This window comes from Bufo gargarizans, chromosome 9 (genome assembly GCF_014858855.1).
Source record: "Bufo gargarizans isolate SCDJY-AF-19 chromosome 9, ASM1485885v1, whole genome shotgun sequence".
In the NCBI taxonomy this organism is placed as follows: Eukaryota; Metazoa; Chordata; class Amphibia; order Anura; family Bufonidae; genus Bufo; species Bufo gargarizans.
In genome coordinates, this window is record NC_058088.1 from 11,073,463 (window position 1) to 11,086,042 (window position 12,580).

At 49.8% G+C, this 12,580-nt stretch overlaps 1 protein-coding gene across 1 annotated transcript in view; it reads left to right on the forward strand.

The window, feature by feature from the left end:
• Window positions 1–4,528: 4,528 nt before the first annotated feature.
• The window catches only part of LOC122946632, a 29,415-nt gene continuing 21,363 nt past the window's right edge, over window positions 4,529–12,580 (forward strand). Inside the window, 2 exon segments of the mRNA XM_044306383.1 lie at window positions 4,529–4,937; window positions 4,940–5,943. Of these exon segments, the coding sequence (XP_044162318.1) occupies window positions 4,529–4,937; window positions 4,940–5,943 (1,413 nt within the window).

Genomic DNA, 12,580 nt, shown 5'->3' on the forward strand with positions numbered 1-12,580 from the left:
TTCGGATCCGCAATACACCCCCATAGAAATGTAAATTCTTGTCAGCAATTGCAGACAAGAATAGGACATGTTCTATATTTTTCCGGAGCAGCAGACCGGAAGATTGGCAGCGTGCTCCGGAAATGCGGACAGCACACTGTGTGCTGTCCGCATCCATTCCATCACAATGGAGAATGAATGGGTCCACATCCGTTCCACACAGTTGCGGAATGGTTGCGGACCACAATTGCGGATGTGTGAATAGAGCCTAACACAAACACTCTCTAGATCAAATTATGTAGGTAGATTTAGATGCACCAATAATCGTCCAGGTTATCGGAAATGACTGTTCCTGTGTACGATCGTTCTCGATCATCTGGCCGTCTAAATGTTCTGCCGATTAACTGTTGGGAAGGAATGCTTCCTTCCCGACAATCGGCCGCTCAGTCAGCCCATCTAAATCCACCTTGACTTACTGCACACAAGCTTCAATTGTAAGATATTCTTACTAACAATTGTGGGGATTCGCTCTGGTAGTTAGGATAAGCGGGCGCAGTACAGAGGCAAAATACAAGTTCGTAATTCAAACTTCAGTGTTTATTCACACATGGTGCCAAAAACTAAACGTCACTTTTGCAGTGTTGTTGTTACTTCACACCCAATGGCAAATTAATATAATAAAAAGTCACCTTGGTGGCAGTTCTGCCTCAGAAAGTCCAAATACAGGCTTTAGGCGGCCTGTTTCCCTGACACAGGGGTCTCAGCTCTCCAGCCCAGCACAGGCCTCAGATCCCAGCACACAGACATGGCTTCTGAGCCCAGCTGCCTATTTAACGACAGCCAGGTGCTGCCAAAACCCGGACCGGCACTTAAAATTCTGTCCGGTATTTGACCTCACCTGTAAATCAGCCCAACAGCACATGCTGGGAGTAAAATACCTGTTTTCCCAAACCAAACCTCTCACTATGTCACATACCCCCCTTTGTTCAACCCTGAGGGGGTGAACACACACCAGACAGTGTACCCGGGACAGGGCATCTGCGTTTCCCTGTAACCAGCCTGTCCTGTGTTTCAACGAAAAGTTTTGTAGGGAGACAATCCATCAGGTGACCCGGGAATTTCTGTCTTTGGCCTGGCTTATCCACTTAAGAGGGGAGTGGTCAGTCACCAGGTGGAATTTTCTCCCCAATAAATGATAGCGGAGAGACTTGAGTGCCCACTTGATATCCAGGCACTCTCTCTCTACTATACTATACCGGGTCTCGGCTGGGGTGAGCTTACGGCTGAGGAAGACAACAGGATGCTCCTCCCCGTTGACTGTTGAAAAGTGGCGGGCGCACCATGAAGACCAAAGGGTAACCCCTTGTACTGATACAGCCCCACAGGTGTGATGAAGGCAGTTTTCTCTTTGGCAGCCTCCATTAAGGGCACCTGCCAGTACCCTTTCGTGAGGTCCAAAACATAAAAATACCGGGCTTGTCCTAACCTCTCGGGGCATGGGATACGCATTGAATTTGGAAATCTCGTTCAGTTTATGAAAATCGTTACAGAACCGTAATGTCTTATCTGGCTTGGGTATTAAGACTATAGGACTGAACCACTCACTTTTAGACTCCTCAATAACAACTAGTTGCAGCATTAACTGCACTTCCTCCGAGATGGCTTGTAGCTGTAAGAGGCAGCCCTGATCATCCAGCAACATTTCCAACACATATATATATAGCAGACTGTCATGTTTCCCTCCAGCCACCAGAGGCCACTGTGGCTGAGTAGGACAGTGAGAGGAGTTGTTTCCAGAGGACAAGGAGTTAAGTGTTTTTCCCGGGCAGAGCTGAGAGCCTGAGCTGAAGGTGTCTGAGTACACAGGAAGAAGGACGCTGTGCACTGAGAGGGAGATCCACAGGGAAGATTAGAGTGATTGCTCCCTGCCTGCTGTGACACAGTATTTGGGACATTAGAGTGTGTTTGCTCTCTGACTGAGCTGATGTGTCCTGGTGTAGAAGAGAGACTGCTGCAGTGTGAGGCACTTACCAGAGGGACTGTGAGTGAATTCCAGGCCCTGCCTGATTACACGTCCAGAGCTGCTGATTATCTCTAACCAGAGTTAAAGAGACTACAAAGAGAGGCCAGAGCTGAGCCACGCTGAAGCAAGCAAGCAAGCAAGCAACCAGATCGGGACCCAGACTGTATCTGCCTGCATGTGCCGGACACCGAACTGTGAGTGCACTGATGCTAACCTGAGCTAGGACATAGTGGAATAGGATTTAGTTTAGTGCACCGTAGAGGTGCACCCCGGGTAGCGGGGACAGATAGGACTACCTAGAGGAGAGTAGCCTGCTATTGTCTGTACTTGTGTTTGTGATTCATTTGTGTTCTTTATGCAAATTTCCATTATCTTTATTGTGAATTCCCAAGCTGTTCATATTGTAAATCTGCTTCTCCGGCAGTTAGAGTTCTCTTTTAATAAAGCCGGTTTCTACTTCAGCCTCCTTGTCTGCTGCACTGTACTTGAGTCCTGCTCTACGGTCTCTTCCTCTGCTGACCGTTACAAGTGGCGCTGCGAGCAGGGTACAGTCACAGAGATGGAGGCGGCTGAAGGCAATGTGCATGATGTTAATGTGAGTACCTCAGGCAATGGTGGAACCCTTGCAAGGGCCCTTCCTATTGGCACGTTGTTCAACTTGCTACCCAAATTTGATGGCCAGAACATGACACTGTCAGACTGGGTGACAAGGTTACAGAGTGCTGTTAGGATTTACAATGTCAGCCCAGAACTACAAGTAGAAATTGCTTTGGCCGCTCTCGAGGGTGAGGCCCGACGAAATGTTCTCCTACAACCAGAAGCCACGCGCAATACATTGCAAGAGATGGTGAGATTCCTGGAAGAAATATATGGGGAAACAGCCAGTGCAGGGCACCTCCGGGCGAAGTTTTTTTACCGGATTCAACGGGAAGACGAAGGTGTCTCTCAGTACGCTACAGCCCTACAGGAAGTGTTGGCCGAGGTACAAAAAAAAGAGGCAGATGGGGTTACTGGCATGGGACCCATAGACCGGATACTGCGGGAACAATTTATTCTGGGGCTCTACAGCAATCCCCTGAAACAGGCTCTGCGGGAATGAGTCAGAGTAGACCCTACCCTAACCTTTCGACAAATTTTGGCAGAGGCCGTGACGCGAAACAAAGAAGACGGCTATGCTTCTGGAGTAATACGGACCCAGACCGTTACACCCCCCGGGGTTACAAGAAATGAGGAAGCCCTGGTCAGAGTGGTACAAGACTTGCAGAGCTCCCTGAGTGCCATGCACGAAAAGTTGACACACCTGGAGAAACGGATAGAGTCGCGCCATACTACTGAGGCTGCCTATCCAGCCCGACCACAAACCTATCAGGCGACTCCGTGGGTTCCTACACCCGAATGCCCTTATGCTAGTTTACCATACCATCAAGCCCCTCATTACCCTTCAGTGGGGCCATCCAGCCAAGCTCTGAGGGCACCTCCCACTCGCAGGCAAAAAGTGGGCCGTCAAGGGGCACAGTGTTGGCGGTGTGGAGATCTAGGACATTTCGCCAGAGAGTGTCGGAATAATCCAGCTGGACGCCAAGAGCCGCCGTTAAACTACCGACCCCTGCAGTAGTGGGGCGTACTGCAGGGGAGGTGGAGAGCCAAGTTACCCAGCAAAGCTCCGAACACCTGGTCGCAGGGTGCCCCACTATACGAGCTGAGTTCGAAGGTGTTCCTGTCGACTGCTTAGTGGATACTGGGTCTCAGGTGACAACTATGCCCGAGTCATTCTTCTACCGTTACTTTCAAGCGCTGGCCAAGCCAGAACGAGAGACACTGGTCTGGGTTACAGCGGCTAACCAACAACAGATTCCTGTCACAGGGGTCGTGTGGATGAATGTGCGGCTATGTGGACAGGAAGTGGGGCGGAAAGGTATCTTGTTGGTCCCCGAAACGTTCAAGGAAGATGTGCCGGTGATAATGGGCATGAATATCCTGCGAGAATTGGATCAGATCATGTTCACCAAACGGGGCCCGGGTTACTGGAAACAAGCCACCCCGCACAAACCTACCCAGAAAGCATTTCAATGGCTAATCCGTTTTTGTGGAACACAGAAAAGTGTACCAGCACACCAGGCGGTGGGAACGATCCGAGCACCAGGAAAGGCTACCTTCACCCTTCCCCCTGGTCGGGAGACCGTGCTGACGTTACCCGTGGGAACTTTCCGTAATCTTGAAGGCATGGAGGTGTTCGTTGAACCAACAGGCCTAGGAGAGCTGGGTCAGGACGTCCTGGTGGCCCGGACACTGGGAGTGGTCCAGAATGGACGAGTACCCATAAGAGCTGTGAATGTGGGATATCTAGAAGTTCCCTTGACGCCAGGGGTGGAACTGGCTCGTGTGTACCTACATCAGGGAGAAATCCTGAGTCAGAGAGAAGTGACTCTAGCTCCGGTAGGGGATGCTGGTTGGACCCTGGCAGTTACTGCCAGTGCAGAAGAGGCGCCGACCCCAGAATGGAATGGGGGAACCATCTTGGATCAAATGGAGATAGATGTTAAGGCTCTCAGTTTAGACCAACAGCGAGCAGTTGAAACCATGCTGTGGGAGAATCAGGCTGCGTTTGCCCGCCACGCCGATGACTTTGGCTGCACGAATGCTATCACACATGATATACCGACGGGGGACACTCCACCAATTCGGGAGAGATATCGACAGATTCCGCCCAAGTTGTACCAGGAAGTGAAGACGCTATTGAAACAGATGATAGATTCCGGAGTGGTGCGGGGAAGCCAGAGCCCTTGGGCAGCCCCAGTGGTGCTTGTCAAGAAGAAGGACGGCACTATTCGATTTTGTGTGGATTACCGGCTGTTGAATGCTTGCACTGCGCGAGACTCATATCCTCTGCCACGCATCGAGGAGTCTCTGACGGCTCTAGGACGAGCCAAATACTTTCCACCCTGGATCTAGCAAGTGGGTACTGGCAAGTACCAGTGGCTGAGCAGGACAAGGCAAAGACAGCATTCATACTCCCCATGGGGTTATTTGAATTCAACAGGATGCCATTCGGACTGACTAATGCCCCTGGAACCTTCCAGCGGCTGATGGAGAGATGCCTGGGAGACCTGAATTTTGAAGCCACTCTGATATACCTAGACGATATCATCGTATACTCTGCTACTTTTCAAGAACACTTGAATCGGCTAGGGCAGGTACTCGAGCGACTGCGATCCCATGGCCTGAAGGTAAAGCCAAAGAAGTGTCATCTCTTCAAGAGGGAGATCGAGTACCTGGGCCATAGGGTGTCCCAAGACGGAGTGCTACCGTCCCAAGACAAAGTGGCTGCAATACGACAATGGCTAGTGCCGAGAACACTGCGTGAGTTGAAGGCCTTCCTGGGACTGACTGGGTACTACCGGCGGTTCATCAAAGACTACGCAAAAATAGCGGGCCCTCTGAATGAGTTGTTGAGAGGAACGGCTGGGCAACCCAAGGGCCAAAGTATCCCCTGGGGACAGAAGCAGGAAGAGGCCTTCCAGGCCCTGAAAGAAGCCCTGACATCGGCCCCCATCTTGGCTTATGCCGATTTTGATAAATCATTCATCTTAGCTACTGATGGCAGCCTCTACGGACTTGGGGCAGTCCTGTCGCAGGTACAAGATGGACATGAGAGGGTGATCGCTTATGCCAGTAGATCCTTGCGAGATACGGAGCGAAACCCCCATAACTACAGTTCCTTCCGGCTGGAACTCCTTGCCCTGGTGTGGGCTATGACGGAGAAATTTGCAGGATATCTGACAGGAGCTAAGATCTTCGTACGGACGGATAACAATCCCCTGGCCCATCTGGGTACTGCCAAGTTGGGAGCCCTGGAGCAACGCTGGGCGGCTCGCCTCGCAAAGTATGACTTCTCAATTCGCTACCGCTCCGCTACAGAGAACACTAATGCTGATGGTCTCTCGAGGGTTACTTTTGAAACTCCAGTAGGGGATATGGATGAACAAAAGGAAGAAGATGAAACTCCTGACTTCCACAAGTTCGCTCCCCCAACAGTCGCGGCCCAGACAAGTGGGGAGGCCCGTAAGCTACCCAAAGCATTGGGGAGAACTAATGAAGAATGGGGCAGATTGCAAGATGAAGACATTGGACTGCAGCAAATGAAAAGCTGGGTAACCCAGTGCAGGAAACCCAACAAAGAAGAAAGGACTGATCTGGATGCCGAGATGAAGTCCGTTCTACATCAATGGGACAGACTGGAAGTGCATGGAGCTGTTTTGTTCCGCAAGTGGCAACAGCCTGCCGACCTAGAGGCGAGGTGGCAGGTAGTGATACCCAGAAGAATGGCACGGGAGATAGCCAAAGAGGCTCATGAGTTTGGAGCTCACTTCGGGCCAGTCAAGACATACCAGTGGCTGCAGCGTTATGTGTATTGTCCGCGACTGGAGGCCACAGTTGAAGAAGTTTGCCGACAGTGTTGAGTGTGTGAACTCACGAAGAGTACAGAACAGAGAGCACCCCTACAGTCCATCCAGACCACAGAACCGCTGGAAGTGTTGATGATAGACTATCTTCTTGTGGGACAATCGTCAAGAGGTCCACAGTATTGCCTGGTCATGATCGACCACTTCTCCAAGTTTGCAGTAGTCACCCCAACTCGGGACCAGACGGCCGAGTCCGCTGCACGAGCCATTTGTCAAGACTTCATTCGGGTCTATGGGTGTCCAAAGCGGATCCATTCAGATCAAGGGGCGTGCTTTCAAGGAAAAGTGATGGAAGAGCTACATCGACTGTACGGCATTGAAAAATCCAGGACAACTCCTTATCATCCCCAAGGAAACGGAGCCTGTGAGCGCTTTAACCGCACATTGCTGCAAATGCTGAGGACGCTAGAGGAAGACAAGAGGGCACACTGGCCTGACTACCTGCCAGAATTAGTCTGGGCTTACAATAATCGTGTCCACACCACCACCGGTTACACCCCATACATGTTACTGTTCGGTAGGGCTGGTCGAGAGATCGTGGAATTAAACCTAGAACAGCCAGAAGACCTAATAGAGCGATCAACCACCTCATGGGTGAAAGAACACCGTCGGCGTCTCCAGACCATTCGCCGGTTGGCAGGTCAGCGGTTACAGGAGAGAGCTCATACAGACCGTCCTCCAGTTCAGGAGGTTCCATTGCAGCCTGGGGATCGGGTACTGGTACGAGAGAAACATCCCAGAGGCAAGTTGAGTGAGCGTTGGGAAGTACAGCCGTATAAAGTGATCAAGAGAGTGTACCCTAATGGTCCGGTCTACGAAGTGCAGGTTGAGAATGAGGAATTTGCTTCACGGACCCTACATAGGAATATGTTACGGCCATGCCGGTCCAAAGATGCCGCACCTGTTCAGAGGACACCTCCTCCTGCCCCATACTCAGAACTTGTTATCTCTGATGGAGATTATGGTGAAGACTGGTGGACTGCTCCCAACACTGAAGAAGCCTCCCAGGTTACAGGTGATGAAGGCACTGTCACAGAACCATTGCCAGCCCGTAATGGAGAGGGGCCCTCGGACACACCCGAACCTCCTATTGTGGTGGATGAATCCAGACTGGCAGTTCCTAGTGGAGAGAGTCAGGTCGTAACAGATAGCCAGGACCTCCGGAGATCCAGTAGGCTTACTGCAGGGGTTCCACCAAACAGGTACGCTGCTGATGAGTTCATTTGGTCCACCTGTATGTATTGTGGACAATGTTGTACTGCTGTATAAAAAGTTACATTAACCATTATTTCTATGGACTATATAGCAAGGCCGAGGACGGCCACCTTTAAGTGGGGAGGCATGTAAGAGGCAGCCCTGATCATCCAGCAACATTTCCAACACATATATATATAGCAGACTGTCATGTTTCCCTCCAGCCACCAGAGGCCACTGTGGCTGAGTAGGACAGTGAGAGGAGTTGTTTCCAGAGGACAAGGAGTTAAGTGTTTTTCCCGGGCAGAGCTGAGAGCCTGGGCTGAAGGTGTCTGAGGACACAGGAAGAAGGACGCTGTGCACTGAGAGGGAGATCCACAGGGAAGATTAGAGCGATTTCTCCCTGCCTGCTGTGACACAGTATTTGGGACATTAGAGTGTGTTTGCTCTCTGACTGAGCTGATGTGTCCTGGTGTAGAAGAGAGACTGCTGCAGTGTGAGGCACTTACCAGAGGGACTGTGAGTGAATTCCAGGCCCTGCCTGATTACACGTCCAGAGCTGCTGATTATCTCTAACCAGAGTTACAGAGACTACAAAGAGAGGCCAGAGCTGAGCCACGCTGAAGCAAGCAAGCAAGCAAGCAACCAGATCGGGACCCAGACTGTATCTGCCTGCATGTGCCGGACACCGAACTGTGAGTGCACTGATGCTAACCTGGGCTAGGACATAGTGGAATAGGATTTAGTTTAGTGCACCGTAGAGGTGCACCCCGGGTAGCGGGGACAGATAGGACTACCTAGAAGAGAGTAGCCTGCTATTGTCTGTACTTGTGTTTGTGATTCATTTGTGTTCTTTATGCAAATTTCCATTATCTTTATTGTGAATTCCCAAGCTGTTCATATTGTAAATCTGCTTCTCCGGCAGTTAGAGTTCTCTTTTAATAAAGCCGGTTTCTACTTCAGCCTCCTTGTCTGCTGCACTGTACTTGAGTCCTGCTCTACGGTCTCTTCCTCTGCTGACCGTTACATAGCCATGGTTTTAACCGGACTTTGGTCTGAGGTTCCATGGCAATGTAATGCTGGATTGTGGAAGTGCGTCCGGGGAGGTCAGAGAACACATCCATGTTCAGACTAATGAACTCCCTGGCCTCCTGAGCCTGTTTAGAGGAGAGGCTGTCAGCAACCTTTACAGCGGCAACCTCATCCCTTGCATCAGACAAAGGGGACAGAACCTCTTCCCCCTATATAAACCCGAACACGGGCTGTCTTCCATAGAGGTCTCCATATCCTTCCACGGCTTAAGCAAATTAACATGATAGATCTGTTCAGGCTTTCGCTGCCCTGTGAACCTTGTAGTTCACATCTCCAACTTTCTCGAGTACCTCGTAGGGCCCCTGCCACCTAGCCAGGAACTTACTGTCCATGGTCGGTACCAGAACCAAAACCCGAGGTTAAAAATCCGGACCCGAGCCTGCTGATTATAGACCTGACTCTGGGCTCGCTGAGCTGCCTCCATATGCTCCCTAACAAGAGGCAACACTGTCTCTATCCGTTCTTGCATCTGGGTAACATACTCAATAACACTTTATACGGAGTGGGTTGTTGTTCCCATGCCTCTTTGGCTACATCCAAGAGACCGCGTGGGTGTCTGCCATATAGCAGTTCGAAGGGCGAAAACACAGTAGAGGCCTGGGGTACCTCTCGCACTGCGAACATGAGATAGGGCAGAAGAAGGTCCCAGTCTTTCCCATCTTTAGCCACCACCATTTTCAACATATTTTTATATGTTTGGTTAAACCTTTCTACCATACAGCCCGTTTGCGGATGGTAAACGGACATCCGTAGCTGTTTAATGTGCATCAACTTACAGAGTTCTCTCATCACTTTGGACATAAAAGGGGTTTGTGATAAGCCTTGGGGACCACCAACTGTTCAATATGCTCACCCCGTAGTTGATTTACCCGATACAGCATACCCTGATGAACCACGAAATGGAGAAACACCGACTCAGCCCCAGTTTGTTGTGGTTCACCATCTACTATTAACAAATTCTCCCTGGATAGGGATAGGTGTTGTGCGGTACCAAAATTATCCCCGGAGACATTGACGTTTGCCAATTCAGTACCTGACGGCAAGTCCTCCACGTTTCCCACCATCACACTCAGCGGGGTTGTCTCCCCCTCTTCAACCGAAAGTAGCAGTCTACCGGCTACTGTGGTTAGAGACACCAGCGTGGTGGGGTAGTCTTTTAAGTCTCCGTGGATGCACATCACCCCAACTTTCTGGCCAGTATACTCAGTGGACCACACCAGGGTAGCCCTTACTAGGGTCACCAGACTCCCTGAGCTCAGCAGAGCCTATGCCAGAGTGTCTGCCACTTCCACCTGACACAAGTGATCTAGAGACTCTGGGGTACCTGTTGCACACAGCCTCCTGGCATTTAGCGACTGACGGTAGCCATAGTTAGTGTCCATGGGCTTAACCCAATGGGGACAGTCAGCCCTTACATGGCCAGTCTCCTGACACCGTCAGCAGAAGATCAGAGCCAGGTCTGGCGTGGGTACATCCCGGGTGGGTTTTATCAGCTCAAATCTCCGCACCTGGGGTGGAGATTTCCGGGGGTTCCGACCCCCCTCCTGACAGAACCCTTCTTTAGATTCCTGGTAGCTTCATAGTGTTTCACCAGGTCCACCATCTCAAGGGCATTGCCAGGAGACACCTGACCGATCCAGTGCTGGAGAGGGTATGGCAAAGCCCTACAGAACATATCGGCTAACAGACGACCCAGCATAGCAGTGGGACTCAGCATGTCAGGCTGTAGCCATTTTTGCAAGAGGTGAAGTAAGCTATAATACTGGGGTCTTGCAGGTTCAGCCGGGTTGAACCCCCACTGATGCACCCGGTGGGCCCGGACCAACACATTCACCCCAAGTCTTGCCAGAATCTCACCCTTAACTTTCTGGTAGTCAGCCGATTGATTGCCCGGCAAGTCGAAATAGACCCGCTGGGAATCGGATGCCAGGAATGGAGCGACGACCTCAGCCTACTGGACTCGGGGTAGCTTCTCCCTTGTGGCCACCTTCTGGTACATCGCCAAGTAGGTTTCGTCATCATCTGCAAACCTCTCACTGTGTCACACAATACAAGTACAATTAGATGACCCCAAAATATGGGTTCCTGACATTGGCACGTCTCAGCAAGTCTGGTACCTGTATTCCTCCAGATTCTACATTCTCCAACTTCCTGAAGCTGGAACATTCTTTTTGAGCTCTTTGTCCCTCTTTTGGTATGACCAGGTTTGCCAGATATAAACTATGCCATCAATTTCTGTAATTTCTCTTCTTATCAATTACAGTAGCAGAACTAAGGTTTCTTATCAAAATGTTGAATATTTATTAAAGAAGATACATTTTTCTGAAATTTGTGGCAAGAGTTATAGGAAAATATCAATATAGCCCAGACGTGTGGTTGAAGCTTAGATGTTAATGTCTTGTTGTCTCCAGTTAGAACGGTCCTAATTCAGACTCAAAACTTTCTCCTAGTTCCTCCCCGTTCCATCCCCCCAAAGGGAATCAGATATTTACGCTTCAACCTATGTTTTACTTTCTAAAACTTTTATTATATGCATATATAGCAGCATCACAATGACTGTAGGCTTTCCTATAACAGAGGCATGTTGTAATACTCATAAGAAATATATACCTTATATCAGCCATTATCACACATGCGACGTAGCCAAATGTACCTCATGGTCTTTACACTCATTTTCAAACAATTTCTAAAATTAAGTAATGATATAAATTATTAATGGATCTTTCTGTGTATGTGTGGAAAGTTATACCATATACTGTAGATCAGCACGATGTGTATTGTATATAAGTAAACTATTAGAGTGTTTATCTTGTTTAATTATATCAGCATGTCATGGTGAGGTAATATGAGGAGGAGATGACACTGCTGTGTGCACTGTGCTGTGTATACATGTCATGGTGTAGTAGTGTAAGGAGGAGATGACACTGCTGTGTGCACTGTGCTGTGTATACATGTCATGGTGTAGTAGTGTGAGGGGGAGATGACACTGCTGTGTGCACTGTGCTGTGTATACATGTCATGGTGTAATAGTGTGAGGAGGAGATGACACTGCTGTGTGCACTGTGCTGTGTATACATGACATGGTGTAGTAGTGTGAGGAGGAGATGACACTGCTCTGTGCACTGTGCTGTGTATACATGTCATGGTGTAGTGTGAGGAGGAGATGATGCTGCTGTGTGCACTGTGCTGTGTATACATGTCATGGTGTAGTAGTGTGAGGAGGAGATGACACTGCTGTGTGCACTGTGCTGTGTATACATGTCATGGTGTAGTAGTGTGAGGAGGAGATGACACTGCTGTGTGCACTGTGCTGTGTATACATGTCATGGTGTAGTAGTGTGAGGAGGAGATGACACTGCTGTGTGCACTGTGCTGTGTATACATGTCATGGTGTAGTAATGTGAGGAGGAGATGACACTGCTGTGTGCACTGTGCTGTGTATACATGTCATGGTGTAGTAGTGTGAGGAGGAGATGACACTGCTGTGTGCGCTGTGCTGTGTATACATGTCATGGTGTAGTAGTGTGAGGAGGAGATGACACTGCTGTGTGCACTGTGCTGTGTATACATGTCATGGTGTAGTAGTGTGAGGAGGAGATGACACTGCTGTGTGCACTGTGCTGTGTATACATGTCATGGTGTAGTAGTGTGAGGAGGAGATGACACTGCTGTGTGCACTGTGCTGTGTATACATGTCATGGTGTAGTAGTGTGAGGAGGAGATGACACTGCTGTGTGCACTGTGCTGTGTATACATGTCATGGTGTAGTAGTGTGAGGGGGAGATGACACTGCTGTGTGCACTGTGCTGTGTATACATGTCATGGTGTA